The sequence below is a fragment of the Felis catus genome, chromosome A1 (assembly GCF_018350175.1).
Source record: "Felis catus isolate Fca126 chromosome A1, F.catus_Fca126_mat1.0, whole genome shotgun sequence".
Lineage (NCBI taxonomy): Eukaryota > Metazoa > Chordata > Mammalia > Carnivora > Felidae > Felis > Felis catus.
In genome coordinates, this window is record NC_058368.1 from 93,644,759 (window position 1) to 93,666,295 (window position 21,537).

Here is a 21,537-nt window from a genome sequence, read left to right on the forward strand (position 1 = left end):
AGGTCTTTCTACAGCTACATTAATAATGTCTTGGCATATTTATTCTCCACTGGAAGTGACTTTACAACATGCTAAGAGTGCACTGGGTCCCAAAAACTACTTACTTAACAAACATGCAGAATACTTGTATTATCTTCTTTTAAGGATATTTTAACCTTTACATTTCTAAACATACAAAAAAACCACATACCAAAAAAAAAAAAAAAAAGTTTCCCCATAACAGTTTGAAAAGTCTATTTAAAGTATATTCTAATAATTCTCAAAACATGCAACACAGTCCAAGCGAGATATTTCACAACACAGCAGGCACAGAACGAAATAAGCAGCAAAGCCACTTTTAAGACACATGCCAATGAAAAATCTCAGTCAGTGAAACAAAACAAGCCACATAATTTTGGAAGTGATTTAGTGCAGTGGTCAAGTTGAAAGTAATGGAAAGTCACATTTAACTGCATGCTTCCACATGTGAACCAGGTGACAAATTAAAATGGAGAATCCCAACAGACAATGTTTAACAAAAATGGGTTATTTATCACTGGTTTTACGAATTGAAGGTTGCTATCAGTTTAAGTGACAGGATCAAACCAAATTAAATCACGACAACAAAGTCATGCTTTAACCTGTATACTGGTGACACCCAGATTGTGGTCTTCAAGTTCAGAAATTTCAAAAAAGATGTTGTGTCCCTTTTCTGTAAACCTCTTTTAACTTTTAACAAAAATAAGGTATCAAGCATCACACTAATTTTCATAAATCAGGCAAAATATTAAATCAATAAATCTTAGCTGTTTTCCTAACAGATCTTTTAAAAATTCTCATATTTTTTGGCAAATACAAAGACATTTATCTTTTATTTCATCTGTCATGGACTTCTACCACTGTTTTCAAAAACAAACAATAGAACATATGTTCGGGGCAACAAAGAAACAGAACACATCTAAAGATATTCTGGGAAGTAAATCTAGTGGAAAAAAAAAAATCAAGACAGGGGAACTAAGAATAAAATGTAATAGAGTCAACTTTTTCCTCTCTAGAACTGTGCTGTCTACCATAGTAATAATTTAGCCAAATATCACTATTTAAATTTAAATCAAAGATTCAGTTTCTAGGGCACCTGGGTGGCTCAGTCGGTTAAGTGTCTGCCTTCAGCTCAGGTCATGATCTTGCAGTTCGAGCCCCTATCAGGCTCTGCGCTGACAGCTAAGAGCCTGGAGCCTGCTTCGGATTCTGTGTCTCCCTCGCTCTCTGCCCCTCCCCCACTCCCTCCCTCCCTCTCTCTCTCAAATAAACACTAAAAAAAAAAATTCAGTTCCTCGGCTGCACTAGCCACATTTCAAATTCTCAAGAGCCACATGTGACTGCTGGCTCCCATACTGTACAGAGCTGGGTCAAACAAACATTCCCTTGAACTTAGAATGTTCCATTGGATAATACTCCTCAACAGCATGACTTAATGAAAAAGAAAAAGTAATGATGGCTTTGAAAGGTAAGAAAGCAATGCAGGCCAAGCAATGCAGTTATATATGTCGAACTGTATTTATGGGGCCAATCGTTCAGGATTATGTGAATATTGTCACTTTGCAGAATCCATTCTTTTCCCCGTATACCTTTATTTCAAAAACAAATGAGTATGAATCATGACACAGTTTTAAAATGAAGACTCCAAAAAAACGTCTTCAAATTGATTTAGAGCAAATCTTCCCCCAAAATCAGCTTTTGGTCACTATGATTTCTCATTTAAACATCAAAGAGAAAATGAAGTATTTCAAAACCGAGTCGATTTCATGACAGGTTCAAAACCTCTGCGAGCTGCATCCTGTCCCATATTCTGGCTACAGACAACTTCCCCACTGTTACCTGCTAGCCAGGTAGTGGACCACCTCCCACTATCCCGCTGGACTTCTATGCTTGAAAATGGGCTGACAGATGGTACTGCCACCTTAATGTTTCTTGTAGCACATTGTAACCAATCTGACGGCCAGGCGTTACCATTACCCTTTGAGTATTATGGACACTTTCGACCTGCAGAATCTTTTTCTCAATGGCTGCCTGGGTAAAAAAACAGGAAGTAAGCAGTGAACTTTTTTTAAACAAACTGCTCCTACCTTTCCTCCTATTTACTAAATCTCAAAATGCTTAAAATTCTCGGGGACTCACTAAAGCCTGTAAGAGAAAGGATTACATGTGGCTTTTAGAAGTAATGAGAAGGTCTGTAAATGGAGGCATGCAGACAGGAAGGTAAGGAAGACAGAAAAGGGATAACATTCCAGATGTTTATTTTCTCCAATAAGATATATGGTATCACCAGCATTCTATAAGAAAAGTAGCCAATTTTACTTTAAAGGTCAACTGGAATAAAAACACGTGTTTTTTAATAAGGTAGGTTGGCCTGTCTTTCATTCGGAGTCAGATACTTTGGAAAGCCTAAAAAAGCAGTTTATGTTATTTACCCACAAGTGGGTAAGACCTCAATGTTAAAACTCAAATACTTTGAAACATTAATAAAGGAAAGGCACCACAGGCATAAAACAAGCTAAGCCTATATAATTAAGTCCAAAAAAAATTACCGATACCTTTAAGCAAATTTTTAAATACAAAAGGCACTGGCTGATTTAAGATCTTCACGGTAGCAACATGGCCGTGAATACAAGCTTTGTTCCACTAACCAAACTACACGTAAATGATTTTTAAGGTGATCCGCAAGAGTATGTCATTTTCTTCAAAAGTATCTTGTCACACGGATTGACAAAACGGAAGCGCTAATCATCAGTGCTCCCTTTAAAAACACCAGACCTCGCGTGGAAATTTAGTCCTGTTGACCTTTAAGTCACTCAGCCCAAATGTGTTCACGTTCTACAGAATTTTGAACACTTGACCACTGATGTTTAACAACTTTACGTATACACGGTTACTCAATTTAAATCTAACACTATACTGCCTGCGGCCACACAAGCAATAAAAGCATTTTCTACCTCTCCACCCCAAAGATCTCCGTTGTGATGCTGTGAACAATGAACAGAAAGCTGGATTTAGGATTTAATTTCAAAGAGAAGATTCACAACTTGTTAACAAAAGATAAAGCAGCAACTGTGTCCTGCACATAACACAATTCTTGAATTAACACTAAGAAAATGCGTTTCTCCTTGGCACACGTGGTATTTATGAAACCATCATTGTAAAAACATTCATCAGGCTGATCCTGGAGCCCAGAATTAAATCATTGTTGGTGCAACACTTAAGAGGCCTAAACTTTATCTTCTAGATTTGCGTTTTTAAGCAATCGTATTTCTGGTAACTGTTGAAAATACACAGCAATATCAAGCATCTTTTGTTTGATTTTTTTTTTAACCGATGTATTTTCAACACTGCATATAAACATTGTTAAAGCGGATTTTATCCTCCTGACAAAAGGAAATACAAAATGCAGGAAAAGCCTTGCATACGTGTGACCCAAAGTGTAGAGTAAAATGGCTATTTTTACATCACTGGATGTGTTACTGTGTTATACACACAAACCTTACTCTCCTTTCAGGGCACCCTTTTAAAAATCTGTCCAATCTCCAATGCAACAATATCCAAAAGGGATATGTGAGCCCAAAAGCATCAGCCACATGTGCCATTTTAAATGTTCCAGTGGCCAGATTAAAAAGAAACAAGTGAAATTAATTTTAATCATACATGCTATTTATTTCACCCAATATATCCAAAATACTATCCCATCAAAATGCAAACAGAGATAAAAATCATTAGAGACATTTTATATCTTTTTTCATTCTAAGTGTGTGACATTCAGAGTATATTTTATACTTGCAGCAATCTCAGTTCCAGCTGGCACATTTCAAGTGCTCAACAGCCACATGTGGCTTATGGCTACTATACAGGACAGGACTGGTCTAATTAATCCCTTTGGCAAACCAAGAGCAAAACCAATTTTTAGAAATCTGCTCCTCCCACACCAATTGCTCAGAATAGGATTTCCTCCCCGAGTATGTCCAAATGATGAAAACCTTTTTAAAAATCTGCCAGAAGGGAAGGTGGGGGGGGGGGGGAGTGCATTACTTCCCTATAAATTTCTCTTTCAATCTCTCCGAAGAGAAATTAGAGCCAAAGGCCCCATAAATGGAGGGTAGCATTATATGTGTGATACAGTAACTTCTATTAATTTAAAACTGGTATCATGAAAAGGAGGACAATCCTAAAATCTGCATTCATCTGAGAAGTGACTACTATACTTGGAGCCTCCCCACCCTGAGTTCTTCATCTGTATTTGTTAATTTGCTCTGTACGCTCTTCTTGATGGAGGACTGTGTTCTCCATGTGTACATGAAGACTCTGTACAATGCTGGACTATATGCTTCTTAAAAAGGAGCGGTGGATCTATCTTGTTCATGCCTCTCCAGCAGTGGGCCATGTCTGGCAACCAGCAGGTAAATTAAGTATTTGTTGAGCGAATGAATGAAATGCAGAAGTTCTCTGTACTGGCTGCTCATGTACAACGGGCTCGACCCAGCACCCAAGGCAGAAATCCCCTCTACAGGGGGTCAAATGGTGGTCACACAACCAGTGTTTAAAATAAAGACTCCAGGGGTACCTGGGTGGCTCAGTCGGTTAAGCATCCGGCTTCGGCTGAGGTCATGATCTCATGATTCATGAGTTTGAGCCCCACGTTGGGCTCTGTGCTGATGGCTCAGAGCCTGGAGTCTGCTTTGGATTCTGTTTCCCTCTCTCTCTGCCCCTCCCCCACCCATGCGTGCTCGCGCTCTCTCTCTCTCTCTCTCTCTCTCTCAATAATAAATAAACATTAAAAATAAAAAAATAAAAAAGACTCCAAATACTGATGGCCCAAACACTGGATGGGTCACAGTCAAAGATGTGTTTTGGCTGCCCTATCCTGTTGGGTTGGCGTGGTTTTTAAATGATTTGAATTAACTACCCACATGTAAAAGATCACATGTCAAACCCACCATCAGGCTCTTGTGCGGGGGGAGGGGGGATGTCTGGCACCCCCAAACCCACTAGTGCCAAGTGGCTACTGCCCCATTAGACAAGGCGTCCATTCTAGTCTAAGGTCCGGAACCATGCGCCACTGTCTCTAACAGGGGAGGCCTGGAAGACAGCTGGCTGCTGATACCTAGGCTGCTGGTTTTCCTATGGTAGCTGAGTTAACGGGAAAATGAAATCTCATCTATCTCCATATCAAGTAAGATGAAAGGCGTTTCTGTATTTATTATGCCGGGGGCCTGCCTCGCTAATGTGTTTACTGGGCCCTGCAGCATCTAAATCTGATCTCTTCCAGTGACAGGGATCTGACAATCTCATTTTGGGAAAGCCTGTGGAGTGTGTTTTCTTACGCACCCAGCTGAAATCTGCATTCCTCTTTCACCATTCACTGATCGGAACCTCTGTGTGAAGATCCCCAGCTTACTGTTCTCTTCCGCAAGACCACCATCATATCCTGCGCTCTCCCCCTCTCCAAGTTAAATACTCTGACTTCCTGTAATTGCTCCTCCCAGAAGAGTTTTCTCGCTTCCCCCCCTTGGGACATGATCCAAACTGTAAGTTCTTCCTAAAGAGGGAGGAACATGTCACTAAGTCTATTTCTCATCTGGACACCATCAAGTATGATGGAATGGATCTCTTGTTCTGGACAAAAACACCACTATTACAGAATAAAAGCCACTATGGCATGCTTTGTAGAAATCCCACAACATTCAACAACCACTCCACAAGTATTTATTAAACATCCACCAAGTACTGTCAGATGAGCTCTTAAAAACAGCCATATCTCATCTTGCTAGACACATACTTCATCTGTATTTCATTCATTCTCCATATGAATCACATATAAAAACCAACCAAGTACTAAGATTAAAAACCCGCAACAGATACAGGATTTCATAAAATATGTACATAAGCTCAATCTAATTACAGAAATATTAGTACGTGACTAAAATTCCTCTGAATGTTAAGTACTAATATTTAATAAATACCTGCTATATATTAATATACAAAAAGTGAATCTCTCTTGGTCACTAATTAGCCAGGGAGGATCTACCAACAGAATATCTCCATTTTATCTGGTAGGGGATTTCAAGCTATTGAAATGTCTCTCCTCCCTCCTCCGTGTGACAGCTAGCTCCTAGCAGGGAGGGAAACATACAAGTGATGACTTCACAATAGGCAGGACTCTCTCTGACCTCATACTCCCTACATCCCCACCTACTTCATGCTCCTCTTTTTATATAGGCTTCTAATTTTGTTATGTGTGCAAAATAATCTTCCGAGGAATTCGTGATTGCCATTTAAAGTAAAATACATGTTTTCAAAACAGCCTAATACGACTCTTAGAACAAATCCCCTCTTATCCAGTGTCTGATGGAGCACGAGGACACCAACATTGCTCTAAGAGATTCCCCATCCCGGTGTGGACCAAAAGGGACAGCATTTGCTAAATGCAAGTAAGGAGGAGGAGACTCTCTTCCGATATGTTTTTTTTAACACATAAGATTAAAAAATTATTCCTACACTGTAAGAGGGAGAAATAAACACAGTGGCCTAAAGGATCAAAACTAAAACCTCGAAGTCCAACAGTCCGGTGCCCAGAGCCACTCAAGGACTCTCCTCCAAACAAAGGGCGAACCTAACGTGACACTGCGGTATTTCTACCCAAAGCTCTGCCTCCCCTTGGTCTTTCCTCACTGCCGATTTTGGCCCTGAAATTCTCAGTGGCCCTGTTCCCAATGATTTCAAATTAGTTTTGATCTACCTTAATCCTGCAATGGATGTCCAGAAGAAAGCAACACCATCCCAAAGGGAAACAATTTACACTCTGGCTGCATAATAAGGGCTCTGGCTGTATAGACAGATGTGCCACACATCTAGATCTACTTCTGTCATTACGACAGAGTTCCGCCACTATTTAGTTGATATTCAAAATTCTTCTTCTAAAACATGGATTAAAAATGGCTGAAGAAAACAGAATCCTCAGGTAGAACAAAACGATACCAAATAACGCATCTAAAAAGTCTTTTAGGAGTAGTCACTGTGGAGTCTCATCCTTTAATCGGCATATTTATTTACATATTACCAGAGACAGATGTTTCCCTAGTAAGTACCTCTGTGGTCCATTACTCCATCCCTCGTATAAAGGACACCACAGGGTCAGAACATCCCCTAAATACAGTTAATAAGGGGTCTAACACAAAGCTGGTGTTCAATCCCCGACTTTTAGTGTGTACCAGGACAGTGAGGAGTTCATTTTGACATTTTCAAAGAGGGAACGGTTCCTTTACAACTAATTTTAATTAATTCACCTGGAAAGATCAACCCTCAAAGTGGCAACAGTAACTTCCCTTCCATAGACACAGTGGAAACTCCCAGACCCCAAGCTTCTGGCACGTACCTGGTCTGCTAATTCTGTCAATTTTGTCCATGCTAGGAGAGGGGAGCCGGAGTCGAGGACTGCTCTGATTGGAATTGTCCGATCCCACATCGTTGAAGGAATCGTCGAGTGTCAGCAAGAGTTCTTTTACACACTTATGACAGATACTGTGTTGACAAGGGAGAATCAACGGATGGGTAAAAAGCTCCTTGCATGCAGGGCAAATGAGCTCTCTTTCGATATTCTTAATGGTAACCTGGAGTTGAGGAAAAGAAATCAGAATCAAAGTAAGTGCCTGGACCCCATTAAACATGTGTGTTCACCCTTCCAAAAGAATTAAGAATTCAGGTGTTTAATCTGAAGTCCCTTTTTGGCAACGGAATTCCGTACCATCAACCCTCACCCCCCACCTCCTGGAACAGAAGGGACACTTGACATGGTTAAAACTGAAGTATGAGAATAATCAGCACAAAATATGAGGGGCCCATAAAATTTCATCTGTTATGAAGTTACTCAAATCATCATGAATTCACTGATTTAGGACATCTGAGAAATCCTACAAGTAGATCACTACACTAAAAGGGAAGAACATGGCATACTGAGAATGAAACCATGTTCCTCCTGGGCACACTAACTCTGTGGCAAATAACAGGAGCCACCAAAAGCTGGGTTCGCCAGTATGTTCGTGGAAGCTTCCTTGAAATCTATTTACGAGCTGTACCATCAGCAATTTTCTACATTAAATGTGACCAATTTTCATAGGCTGCAACTATAATGTAGCTAAAATGCTTCATCGAAGTGGTTCTCTTAAAAGCACTTTATGAATATTGAAAGGGTGGGGAGGACTACAAAGCACCATTATTTAAGTGCTCTCCATACTACAGGCGTGCATTATTTTCCACGAGAAACACGGAGTCTCAAAGGTTAGATGACCTCATACCAGTTTTCGCAACCTTTCATATGGAGTTCCTGCGCGCGCGCGCGCGCGCGCGCGCACACACACACACACACACACACACACACACACACACACACACCCCTCCCAAACTGCAGGTGCTATGAATCTATATTCAGCCTCCCTGCCATTTTACAGTCAAATCTGAAAGTACTCCTAGACCTCGTGCAATCATTTCAACTACTGGAAACACACAGAACGTCAACATCGAGTTAATTCATTTAGTTTAACTAAATAAAAACGCATTCCCCCTAAAGCGACACTGAGTGCTTTAACAGTCCGTGACAACAGCACCACATTGAGATGCCTTTATCACCGTGGATGGGTCTTTGAAGTGTTTCTTGCTGCATCATTCAATAAATATTTAATAAAAGCCCACATCATGTCACGATTTTTTCAAATTTGGAAGACAGCCACACTTCACGGCAAAGAAAATAGAATATTCACGTCCTATGTCATGTCACCAAGAACGTGACACCCAACTGAGAGTCCAAAATAGATTCAAAGGGGATTATTCTGAGTGTCCAAAATAGGCTCTCATTTGATGGGAGGTTTACCTCCCGCTGGAAGATCTAAAATCATTTCCATCTTCCTGGTCCATAAAGCGGTACGTAAGCTTTTTACCCACGAAAGATACAAGACAGTTCTTATCCAAAAGAAAAAATGAGTTTTCCGTTTTTACATCCACCGAGGGAAACACCCTGATTAAGAGAAATGGGATGTGGCGGCTCCCACAATGAAGCTGTCTGAAAATCACTGGGGGTTCGACCGGAAACTAACAAGTTGGAAAGAACTGCCGATCCGACCCTTTCAGACAAAAACACTTTGCACCCCGACAGCTGCCAGGGCAAGCCCGCCCCCCGCGCGCAAGCAGGCGAAGCCGGGGAGGAGCCTCTCCGCGCGCCGCGACCGCGAGCCGGGTGGGCCGCGCCCGCGGGGGTCCGGGCGCCGGCTCCGCGACGCTCCGGGACAAAGGACGGCCCGACACGGGCGGGGCATGAGCCCCGCGCCGCGACGGGCACCCGACTCCCGGAGGTGAATGAAGTCTACAGCCTGGACCCCATTAAAGAGCCCCTCCGGGATTGCCCGAGGTGCTCAGGTGGGCGATCGCCGCACCCGAGCGGCGCCCCCTCGCGGGCCCAGGAGACCCGGGATCCGACCCTCCGAGGCGTAGAAAGGGGGCGCCCCGGATTGCGGAACCCGGGGCGCGGAAGGCGAAGAGGAAGCGGGGCCACCACACGCCCGCCCTCGCTCCTCGTGAGGCGAGGCTCCCTCTGGCTCAGGGCGGAGGAGAGAGACCCGGGGGTCCCGGCGAGCCGCCAGGGAAGCGTGAGGTGGCGGCCCCTGTCGCCCACTCACCAGCGTTTCGGAACCATCCCCTTCCATAGTAGCCTTCTGCCAGGTGTCATCAACGGCAGGGTCCAAACAGGCAGGCGGCCCCGGCAGGGTCTGGTGGGCGGGTCCCTGCGGCGGCCGGGAAGCCTGGGTTCGGAGCCAGAGGGCGAGCTGGTCGGCCGGACCCGGCCAGCGGACCGACGCGGCGAGGAGCGGGGCGGGCGAAAGCACACGCGCGGAGAGCCGAGCTGCGCTCCCTGCGACGGCCCCGGAATCCCGCCCCGCGGCCGGCTGCGGCGGCGGCTCCTGCAGACTGCGGCTGGGCTGGCGGCGGCGCGGAGACCTGGGCGCGGACGCCGCCGAGGGGCGGGAACGGGGCGGGGCGGTGCCGTCGCCCGGGCAACAGCGCCCACCGCACAAAGGGGGCGGGGCCGCGGGCGGCGGCGGGGCGGGAGTGCGGCGCGCGCCGAGGTCCGGGCTCCCTCCGCCGTCGCCACCGCCTGGGCCCCGCCCCCTCGGCCGCTCGCCCCTTCCCGGGCGGCCGCCGCCTACGCGGCCAGACGCTGTAGGAAGCCTCGGAGGGGCGGAAGTGAGGGGGCTAGGGAGGCGGAGGGCGGGGCCGGGGCGGGGCCGGGGTGGAGCGGTCGGCAGAGTATCCGCGGACTGCAGCTCTGGCTGCCGGCCGGGCACCGCCCCTCTGCCCTTCATTTTGCTTTCCCTGCGCTTTGGTGGAGCGCGATGTGAGGCATCACCTACAAGCCCCGTTTCCCGACTCTGGACGGCCGGCGGGGGCGAGGGCGCGTCCGGGCCGCCTTCCCGGTGCCATAGCACCGAGCGCCGCAGAACAGAGCGCCGGGGGAGACGACCGGAGCGAGACCCGCCCGTCCCACCCCTTCCCGGGCCGGGGGTTCCCCTAGCGGGTCCCCGTCCCCGCCCGGCTCTTCCTCCTTCTCTTCCGGCCCAATTCGTCGGGTGAACTTCACATCCCCTAACTGGTCACGAATCACTCATATTCTCCTTCTGCTTTGGCACCCCTGGGCGCGGCGCTGGCACGCACAACACGTTGTCGCCAAGTGGCGCGGGGTAGGGTTCCAGAGCCGGCGACACGGGAGCGCCCCTCCCCCGCCCCGGCAGCCGCCCTGCGGCTCCCCCTTGGGGACGCGGGGCGCCGCGGGTCCGGGGCGGCTCCGGCACCTGCGCACCCTCGCGGCGCCTCGCCTGCTCCGGGACCAGCAGCGCGGGTTTCACCTTCCACGGCTCCCCAGCGCGTTTCTTCTGTCTCGTTTCACGGCGAACCGAAAACGGGTTAACCTGGGGTGGTTGGAAGCCGTGTTACTGGATCACGCCACTGCCTTCCCAGCCGGCTATTTCCATCCTTACGTAGAGACAGGGAAAACGGGCGCCCTAAACAGTTGGGTGAAGGGACCTCGGAGCTGCAGCAGAGGAATCCCGTTTAGGTTTTGAAATGCTTCCCACGTATTTTCTATTTGGGAGAAGTCTCTCCGTGTGAAAAGTTCCGCCGTCTTCCCACGGCACGGTCAGCAGTGGTAGCCTCTTCTCCAACCCGGCGATTAAATACTGGGGTGGCAGTGTAGACTTAAGAACAGCAAGGGGCTAGAGCAGTTGTCTTTAGTGGAAAACCCTCAGTTTACAGATGAGGAGGTGTAGAGAGGATGAACGCCTAGCCAAGCAATGCCTGGACTAGTCTGATCCGGATTAATGCCCTCTCTGTGGCCCCGCGTGCTTGAGTTGAGACTGCTTCGTTCCCCCAGGTTGTGAAGCGTCCTAATCAGGAGGGAAATGAGGAAAATAACAAATACCCGCGTAATTTGGTTACCTACATCATGTACCACACCACGTCCCCATATACTTTTTAAAGACTCAGCCATTAAAAAGCATAAATCAGTGTTTGTTTTTAATACTGTTCTTTGCGTTAAATTATTCTCCTCCGGCTGTAACCTCACATCAGCCCACTTGAATAGCACTTTGGTCCAAAACGAACTAGTTAACTGAGTAAAAGAGATGAGAAGACTTCATTAACATGAGCTAAAGATTAAACTTGTATAGACAATATTTGGCCACAAATAAATTTGAAAGCTCTCCATTATGCAAATCAGACTTCAATGACATAGCATTTTCCACCTGATTCTCAAAGTTCAAATATAATCTTTAAAAAAAAAATTTTAATGTTTATTTTTATTTATTTATTTATTTATTTATTTATTGACAGAGAAAGAGCACGAGCAGGGGAGGGGCAGAGAGAGAGACGGAGACACAGAATCCTAAGCAGACTCCAGGCTCTGAGCTGTCAGCACAGAGCCGGTCGTGGGGCTTGAACCCAGGGTTGGGAGATCATGACCTGAACTGAAGTTGGGCTTAACCGACTGAGCCAACCAAGGTGCCCCAAAGTTCAAATATAATCTTAATACACTTGGCAAGAATGTGGGGAAGTAGGTACATTCAAGCTTTTTGTGTGTGACGCTGTGGACTGGTACAGCTTATTGGAAGGGAAATTTTGCACATCCTATCAAAAATGTCAAATGCGTATACCTTTGACTAAGCAATTCCACCTTTAAGAATTGTCCTACTGGGGGCTCAGTCGGTTGAGCATCCATCTCTTGGGCTCTTGATTTCGGCTCAGGTTATGGTTTCAGGCTTGATGGCATCGAGCCAGAGTCAGATTCTGCTTGGGATTCTCTCCTCTCTTTCTGCCCCTCACCTGCTTGTGCACGCTGTCTCTTTCAAAATAAATAAACTTAAAAAAAAAATTCCTACTGAAAGACTTGCATGTGTGCACAAAAACATGTACAAAGTCCTTGTTCGGACCTTATTTAAAGAAATATCTATATTATCTATCATCCATGATGTACAACCATACCATAGAATACTGCGCAGCAGCTGAAATGAACGTACTGATGAGGAAGGATTTCTAAAAATTGTATTTCAAAAGTAAAAAGCAGGGGTGCCTGGGTGCCTCAGTTGCTGGCTCAGTCGAAGTCGTCTGACTTCTGCTCAGATCATGATCTCACAGTTCGTGGGTTCAAATCCAGCTTCAAGCTCTGTGCTGACAGCTCAGAGCCTGGAGCCTGCTTCGGATTCTGTGTTTCCTTCGCTCTCTCTGCCCCTCCCTGGCTCATTCTCTCTCCCCCCCACCCCCTCTCTCTCTGAATCCAAAGCAGGCTCCAGGCTCTGAGCTGTCAGTACAGAGCCCGACCTGGGGCTCAAACCCACGAGCTATGAGATCATGACCTGAGCCGAAGTCAGACACCCAACCGACTGAGCCACCCAGGCGCCCCTAATTCTGGAAACTTTTTAATGCAATTTACATAATTAATCCACAGAGGTTTTGATCCATATTCATTTAAACCATTAACCCATAAATTTTGAACAGCTTAAGGGGGGAGGGGGTGCATTGGTAGGAAGATAACCAAATATGAAAAACACCGTTCTAAACCATTCTACCCGTTTTTCTAGTCATTTGTACCCCACCCTACCCACCCCCCTTGGCCCATACATTCTAGCTTCCCACTTATCGAACATACCAAGATCTCTCCCGGTTCCTCAAGTTAAAATTCTGTGGGTTTGGTTGGTTTTTTGTTGTTGTTGTTTGTTTGTTTTTTTAAAGCCGCCTCTCTCCTTCCCCTCTACCTCTGGTCAGGCTTCAAATCCTCTGATTTCTTCTCAGATCCCTGTCCTTTCTCATCCTTACAGCCAATTCCCCTGCCCACCCTGAGTCTCTGCTACCGGTGCCTAGATTACAGAAACAGCCTATCAATTAGGTATTTGCAGATGACTTTCCATTCAGGTCTCTCTGTCCTTATTGCTCCATTTGCCACAGGGACAGTGTAAAGCTGTGGTCCTAGACCCCGAGAAGCGTAGTGTAGGACCATAACAGGAGGGGTATATGTGCATGCGAGTGGATTTAAATGTTTGTGTGTTGGGGGACAAGGGTTACAGGAGGGGTGATAAATTTGCAATAATACAAAAGGAGTCTAGTATATCTGAATGTCGTGCGTCTTTTCTGCAGACTTTGGGAAGCTTTTGAAGGCTTTTAAGTGGGAAGGACACGAGTGATCTGTATTGTTTTGTTTTTTAAATCATTATTCTCCCGATTTGCATTGCACATACCGTCCTGTGGGGACCTACCCCTTCCTAGTTTGGAGTATCCTAGCACCTCCTTTTCCAGTACTTTATCTTTTAAATTAATTAATTTTTTAGAGAGAACACAAGTGGAGGAGAGGCAGAGAGAGAAGGATTGAGATAGAATCCCAAGCAGCTCCACTCAGCACAGAGCCCAATGCGGGGCTTGAACTCTCGAACCCTGAGATCATGACCTGAGCCAAAACCAAGAGTCAGGCTCTCAATGACTGAGCCACGCAGGCACCTCTCCAATACTTTCTTTCAAAATATAGCTCAGGGGCGCCTGGTGACTCAGTTGGTTAAGCAACCAACTCTTGGCTTTGGCTCAGGTCGTGATCTCACAGTTGGTGGGACTGAGCCCCGCATTGGGCTCTGTACTGACAGCGCAGAGCCTGCTTGCGATTCTCTGTCTCCCTCTCTCTGCCCCTCCTCCCACTCTCTCTCTCTCAAAATAAATAAACACCAAAAAAATTAAAATAAAATACAGGTCAAAGTTCAACACAAGGAAGCCTACTCCATACCTATTACCGCCTCCACCAAGTTCACAGACCTTCAGCACTCTTGCATACATTATCTCATCCGGTGTTGCTTAATGGCTCTTCTATCACAGAGGCATGAGCTGTCTTGCATCTATATATTTCATCAAGCCCAAAAGGTCAGGGAAGGATGTTGTCAATTTTCCCCTAGTTCAGCTACCAGCAGTTGCCACTCCCCAAACACACACACACACACACACACCACCACCACCATTCAGGTTTGGTAAAGGAGAGGCTCAGTAAGTGTTCATTACCTGACATTTAAAATGTAAACCTGTTACCTTTTAGGCTATCCACTACACTTGACCTGGTTGGTCTCTTTCCATACCGACTCCTAATACCCAACAGGAGATTAAGTTCCTGGCACAGTCAGGTCCTAATGACCATGGTGCATATTTCAGTCAGTGCCGTGCAACACCACTGGCTCTTAATCTGTTTGGTCTGAGATCAAACAGCCAGGGTGCCATTCCATTAACACGTGCTGAACAAGAAGTCGCAACTAGGCGATACGGCCACCTCCTCCTCCACCTTGCCCCTTACTGGGGACTCCTAGTCAATGGACAACCTGGGTACAAAATGAAGAGTCCCTAGGAACAAGACAGCAATGACGTAAATCACAGGGCTTCCCAGGAGATTGGCACATGCACTATCTACGCCAGTGGGCATCAAGAGTTTACAGGCAAAGGACAATGAATGGCAGTTATCAATCATTGACCCAAGCCTGTGACAGGCTAAGCTTACCTGTCAGAAAGTGTTTCTATGGGAACAACCTCAGGGGAGAGGAGCCAGGGAGGCCGGAAGTTCAGATGTCCATTGCCCAGCCAACTCCTCCTCATCTTTCAAGCTGCAGATCTACAGCCTTCTCCCTCCTTGGTCTCGTTTTCATTGATCAGCTCCTGACTCTGAACTCCTTTGGCACTTACAGTCTTTCCGCTCAGTTTAACACGATTACATACTCTCATTTCGTACATGAGTGTTTGATGTCTTGTAAACCTTATCTTCCCTCCCTTTTAAGCTTTTGTCTGTTTGAGAGAAAATCCAATAGACACTTCCCTACTAAACAGCACCAGCCAGTAATCTGAAATTTGATGAGAAAAACACAGCATCTCTCTGGCAGACATTTTTCCATTAATGGCAGGAGTGAACTGGCTGGTCACCCTTGGCCAACTTGAGGTGAACAACAATATTTAGACATTGTTAGCAGGTCCCCTTGGACTACACGTTATTCCTACACTTGGGGTTGCTAGGTTTAGCAAAAACACAGGGCACCCAGGTAAGTTTGAATTTCAGACACATAATTAATTTTTTTTAGTGTAAGTATGCTCCATAAACAGCAAGGGACCTACTTCTATTAAAACAATCATTTGTTGGAGCACCTGGGTGGCTCAGTGGGTTAAGCATCTGACTTTGGCTCAGATCATGATCTCACAGTTTGTGGGTTCGAGCCACATGTCGGGCTCTGTGCTGACAGCTGGGAGCCTGGAGCCTGATTCGGATTCTGTGTCTCCCTCTCTCTCTGCCCCTCCCCCAGTTGTGTACTCTATCTCTCAAAAATAAACGTTTAAAAATTTTTTTAAACCAATTATTTGTTGTTTATCGGCAACTCAAATGTGATTCTATATCCTGTATTTTACCTGGCTGGCAACTCCCCATCTCCACTTGTTAGTAATCACAGTTTGGATAAAGGTGTCTCAAAACCAAACTCTGCTGTCATGGCAGCTAGAGGTAATAACTTTCACTTAACGGCCTACTGTGTGCCAAGAACAGTATTAGGAACTTTCTGTAAAATACTCATTTAATCCTGGCAATAACACTGTGAATAGGTATGATTCCCTTCAGACAGGACAGAGCTCTCCACCTTCAACCAGAGATTAAGTAATACCCTCAAGGTCACATGACCAGATACCAAAGAACCTTGAGATTCAAACTGGAGTCTCCCTCCAGCATCCCTATTGCACTGCCCACAGATAAATATACATGTAATTCATAGTTGCACAAAAAAATACGATTTAAGCATTATATGACTAAGTAGTTTAAGATCCTTTTTTTTCAAATTATGTATTGAACAAAGTAAAAAAAAACACAGAGGAAAATTATATTTGTGAAATTGGCTACTTTGCAAATATATTGCTAAAGTCTGAATTTTCTGTTTGCCTTTCCTATACCCCCCACAACGCACACATTTCACCCTATCCCAGGATATAAAAAAATATTTTAAAGAATACTTTGCAGTGGACCCAACCTTAGCATTATCACCCAGTTTAGATTTTGGTTGTGTGAGCAAGTACCTATTGAGCCTTCTGAAACAGATCATTTGGTGGTATTTTTGTTTTGGTCCCTGGAGAGGTTTTAAGACTTTCCATTAGTCTAGATTTGAGGATTTTCTAAACCTAATTCTTTCTGAATACAAGTATCTTGTTTCACGGTAAATTTTGTGCTTATGAAAGTTCTTGTAGTTTTTACGCTTCAGAGATGTTCAAAATTAAAAGTAATAATTCACCAGATAATGGAATCATCGCCTGTTTCTCTATCAAAGTTAAATAGTAAGCTTTCCAAAGCTGCTTTTATTCTGCTCAAACTATTATACTCCTTGGAGGTGTCTGAACAGGAACTATTGAACTATGGGAAAAACCAGTAGCATTTTCTAGGGGCGCCTGGATGGCTCAGTTGGTTAAGCGTCCAACTTTGGCTGAGGTCATGATCTCAAGGTTCCTGAGTTCGAACCCCACGCCCACGTCAGGCTCTGTGCTGACAGCTCAGAGACTGGAGCCTGATTCGGATTCTGTTCTCCCTCTCTCTCTCTGCCCCTCCCCTGCTCATGCTCTGCCTCTCTCAAATCCCAAAAATGAATAAACTTTAAAAAAACAAAAACCAAATAGTACTTTCTGACTATTTATACGCAAATATAAATGTGTTAAATTGTCTAAATATAAAGAGGTACCCTAAATATAAATTCTTCCATTTGTATGGACAATTCTTCCACTGTCATTAAATCTTCATTATATGGTTCCAGAGTGTGTGATGGTGTGAAGGGAAAAGGTGAATGAGGATGATAAAAAAAAAAATAATAAGCCAAACCCTTCTAGAGCCCAAAAGTTTTGAAAATACTGCTTTGAGTAATCCTGGACGTGGACCACAGATTTGGAAAGGTCTATTTTAGTCCAAAGGGATGAGATACAAAAGAGACAAAAACAAACAAACAAAAGCCCAAAAAGCATCTCCCAGAAGTGGCACAAATGTCTCTGAGAGCGAAATATAAGGCGGTCCATGTACGTTGATTTTTAAGCCTCCTGAGAATTATCACAGGCATCAACTATACTTCCAGGTCATGGTTTGCTGAGCAGAAAGACCACAATGGTAGAGAATCCTGTGCCCATTAAATATTAAAGTCATCATCACAAGAGAGTGAAATAAGCTGATCAAAATAGGTTGATCAAGTTTGTGATGCAGGTTTTAGGTTACCCTCAGATGAATGTGGCCGCACCGCCACCCCCCCCCCCCCCCCCCACACACATTCAGAGAACACACAATAAGCTAATTTAATTGGAAAGAGACACACAAGACGCTGCAGCTCCCAGGAGGAGGGGGGCAGGGTTTTGGAGGTGGGAGTGAAGTGCCATTTTTTTTACTCTGTAAAACTTTGTGTAAAGTCTGTTACACGCGAACAAGCACGTATTAATGTCTTAAAGCTGTAAAGCCATCAGAGAAAAGCAAAAGCAATTAGGATGACGGTCAAGCTGTTGGTCTCAACTTTGAAGGAAAGGAAGGGAAGGGAAGGGAAGCGTGGTGGGGAGGGCAGTGGAGGAGAGTGATGGGGAGGGGAGGGAAGGGGGCAGGAAGATAATGGGCCTCTGCTCTCCTTTAACTCGGGAGACTTGGTGTCATTAGCGCCATTTCATAGTATCCTTTACACTATAAGTCTGAACTCCAAAGTGGGGTCTAACTTCCCAAAGGAAAAGAAAGCAAGTGAATCTCAACGGTCTGCTATTCATTGGCTCATGCTCGCAGAGGTATTCAGTGTCCCGATCCTGTGTAATCACACACCTAAGTGGGGGCGGGAAGTACGAGGAGAGTGGGCAGAGAATAAGCTTGAGGGGAAATGGGTAGGAGGCTGCTCCTAATCCCCCATCCCCACCCCATCAAAAAAAAAAAAAAAAAAAAAAAAGGCCCAGGGCGGAACTGTCCTGAGTTCTTACAGCAAGAGCCTGCTTCCCAACCTCAGAGATTTTCAGAGAGACACCCACGCCTCTAACCTTGGAAGTCGGTGGAGAACGCTGCTCGTGTGCTTGCTGCAGGTGCTTGGCGGGAAGCCTGGTGTAGAGGGTCGGCCTAGCGAGCGAGTGAGTGGCTACTGAGCGATGCAGACCCCGTGGATGAAGCCAGGTTCTTCTGCTCTCCCCGTTTCATTTCAGAAAGAACAGGGTGAACACGTGGCTCACTCTGAGCGGTTTGGTTTTGGTTTTATTGTAAGCGTTAAGGGTTCACTAATAGTGCTGCCTTAGTTGCCCATTTGGTGTTTATGGGAAGTTCATCCGTCTGCTTCATAATCACCTGGGGTGTCGACACGCAGATCCCTGGGGCCCGCCCCAGAGCTATTCTCTCAGAACTGCAAGTTTGGGCCTGTACTGAAGGAAAGTATTAGCCAATGAATACAATTCTGATTCCCTCTGAAGAACTCACCTCTCAATCACCCCACTCCTCCCCATCAAGAGCGGTCCATTTATTTTGCAATCAGCAAAAGGCATCCTGTTTCCTCCGCACCCCCAGCCCCCAGAGATCATGGACAGCCTGGATCCTGCGGTGCGCTTAAGAAAGCCAGGTTCTGACCCCCTGGCTGCAAGTCTCCTCCTTCCAAGCGACGCTTCCTTCTTTCTGGCCCTCTCCTTTCCTCCCAGGGTGGGCCCTCCAAAGGGTGGAGCGGGCTGTGGTACGCACCCTAGGCCCAGCGGGTGGCCAAGGTTGAAGCTTCTTGGGCGACAGAAGCTTGGATGTGGTGGCCCGGGTGTTCCCACGCACGCGCCGGAGGCCCCTTCCAGGTGCAGGCTAGAGCTCAGGGTAGAAAGAAAAGTGGAAAGCGGGTCCTCCACGTGTACTTCTGGGCCCCGGGTGTCAACGGTGGGGGGCGGGGGGCGGCCCGAAGCACAGCTTCTATCTTGGAGATGTTAACCAGCATTCTATTTCAGATGAGTGTATTCCGTGTTTGCAGAACGGGAGAGAGAATCCCGGGAGGCGCGCGGTTCCCGGGGGACGCTTTCATCTGGGAGTGCGGGGACCCGCGCCGGCGGGGAGCCTTGGGACTGCCTGCCCTGAAAGCTAAAACCTGGCGCAGTTGGGGCTGGTGAGGTGTGAGCCCGAAGTTTCAGATGCTCACAGCAGGGCTGCGGGATCATCCTCCTTTCTGAAGACTGCGCGCAGGAAGTCCTTTTTTCCCTCATGCCAGCACCTATCGAAACTCCAGGTGCAGAGGGCAAAGGCAGGCGCCGTTTCTTGCTCTCTCCTGCTGTGACTCCCGGCTGAGCGCGCCTGGCTCAGCTTTGCATTTCCCGACACCGCCGCCCGACAAAGCACTCAGGTGCCTCCCTGGGCAGTTTCTCGGCTGCAGCGCGGAGGCCAGCCTGCCGCCAAGCTTTCTGCCTAGGCTGGGCGCCACCGGGGCCGGCCGAGGGCGTGGTCGCGAGGCAACACCGACGGCGCCAGCCCGGGTTTCGAACGGGCTCCCGGACAGGTGCCTGCCTGAAATCCGGCTCCTTGGCATCCCCCTCAGCCTCCCCTGCAAAAGCAGACTGCTTGAAATGTTCTCGGCCTCGGACAGCGGCTACGGACCTGGAAAGAGGGCTGACAACGCCAAGGGCCTGCGAACTGGGGTTCTGCCTTTTACCCGCCTCACGGTCGCACTGCGCGCTGAACCCGATCCCGCCTCCTGACTGTTCACCCGCTGGTCCGACCCTCCGCTCCGCTCCGCGCTGCGCGCCTGGACGCTCGAGGTCACCTACTCGAAGTCACCACGACTGGGCAGTCCTGGGGGCGTCGAGGAGCGCCCCCGAAGGCCAACGCCCCGCCCTCCTTTCCATCTCCCGGAGCTGAGCTCGCGCCCCTCGCCGTCCCAGGAGCCCCCGCCGTCGCCCAGCTGGCCAAGTCCCCTTGGCTCATTTCAGAGATGCGGCGCGATAAAGAAAAGGCGGCTACTTTGCATTCTGCAGCTGCTGGGACGCCCTGGCTGGGAGCGCGGACCCGGGGTTCCGGCCCCCGCCCTCCGCGGGCGCTGGAAGGGACCGGGACGCCCACAGTGACAGGCCAGGTAGTGGCCGGGATGGGGGCCCAGGCCGCGACACCGCGCGCCCCAGCACTTACCTTGCCTCTGGCTAGCAATTCCATGATGTAGCCAAACTCACTTATCTCCCCCGACTCGGTCATGGTTACGACCCTTCACAAACTCTGGAGGACCCGGACGGGTGCATCGAATTTGTTCTCCCCCCACCCTCTCTTTTTAGTCTGAGTTTTGCCAAGCGCCGCTCCAGGATGCGGTTAACGAGGCAAAGCCAGCAAGCTCGGGGAAAAGCCCAAAGCGGGGTTGGGCGGGCTCGAGGCCCGAGAGGGATCCGGGCGGCCGCGTCCTGGGCTCTGGGTGCAGCGGCAGGGGCAGGGCGGAGTATCTGAACAAACCAGGGCGGCGGCGGCGGCAGTGAAATGCACACCAGGCGGAGCCCCGCGCCGAGGCCCCGCCTCCTCGGGGGTCGCGGCCCGCGCGCCTCCAGCCCGGGGTCGAGCGGCTGCGGAGACAAACAGCGACACAAAAGCGGGTCCGCTCCCGGCGTGGCGCGGTCCCAGCCCAACGACACCCCCCCCCCCTCCGCCCCCGGGATGGTGAGAGCGGTGCCTCCTCGGATGCCGGGGAAGGTGGCCTTCCGGAGCTCCCGGCGCGAGGACTGGGGGGGGGGGGGGGGGGGGGGGGGGGAACCATCACACTGTCTGGAGGTGCGAGGGCAGAGAGGATGAATGCAGAGGAGGCAACAACAAAGGATCAGGCTGCCAGCGCCGGAAAAAAAAAAAAAAATTAGTGAGAGCCCAGAAAATGGCAACGCCGCATCTCAAGTCAGCCTTCCTGAAACCCAATAGGTAACAAAGACCAAGCCCAGCGCTTCCGAGATGAGAACAAATACAAGGATTGTATTTTAAACACTCTAAGTGTG

At 47.6% G+C, this 21,537-nt stretch overlaps 1 protein-coding gene and 1 pseudogene across 2 annotated transcripts in view; both read right to left on the minus strand.

Moving 5' to 3' along the window:
• The window catches only part of TRIM36 (tripartite motif containing 36), a 31,944-nt gene extending 21,925 nt beyond the window's left edge, over positions 1–10,019 (minus strand). Inside the window, exons 1-2 of one of the 2 annotated variants that reach the window (XM_045057692.1) lie at positions 9,696–10,019; positions 7,403–7,637 (exon numbers count right to left, since the gene is read on the minus strand). In XM_045057692.1, the coding sequence (XP_044913627.1) occupies positions 7,403–7,637; positions 9,696–9,722 (262 nt within the window). In that variant the 5' untranslated portion in view covers positions 9,723–10,019. The remainder of the gene's footprint in view (positions 1–7,402; positions 7,638–9,695) is intronic. The other variant, XM_045057688.1, reaches the window with a different exon arrangement.
• A 371-nt stretch (positions 10,020–10,390) lies between these two features.
• On the minus strand, positions 10,391–21,128 carry LOC102900357 (annotated as a pseudogene).
• Positions 21,129–21,537: the final 409 nt, after the last annotated feature.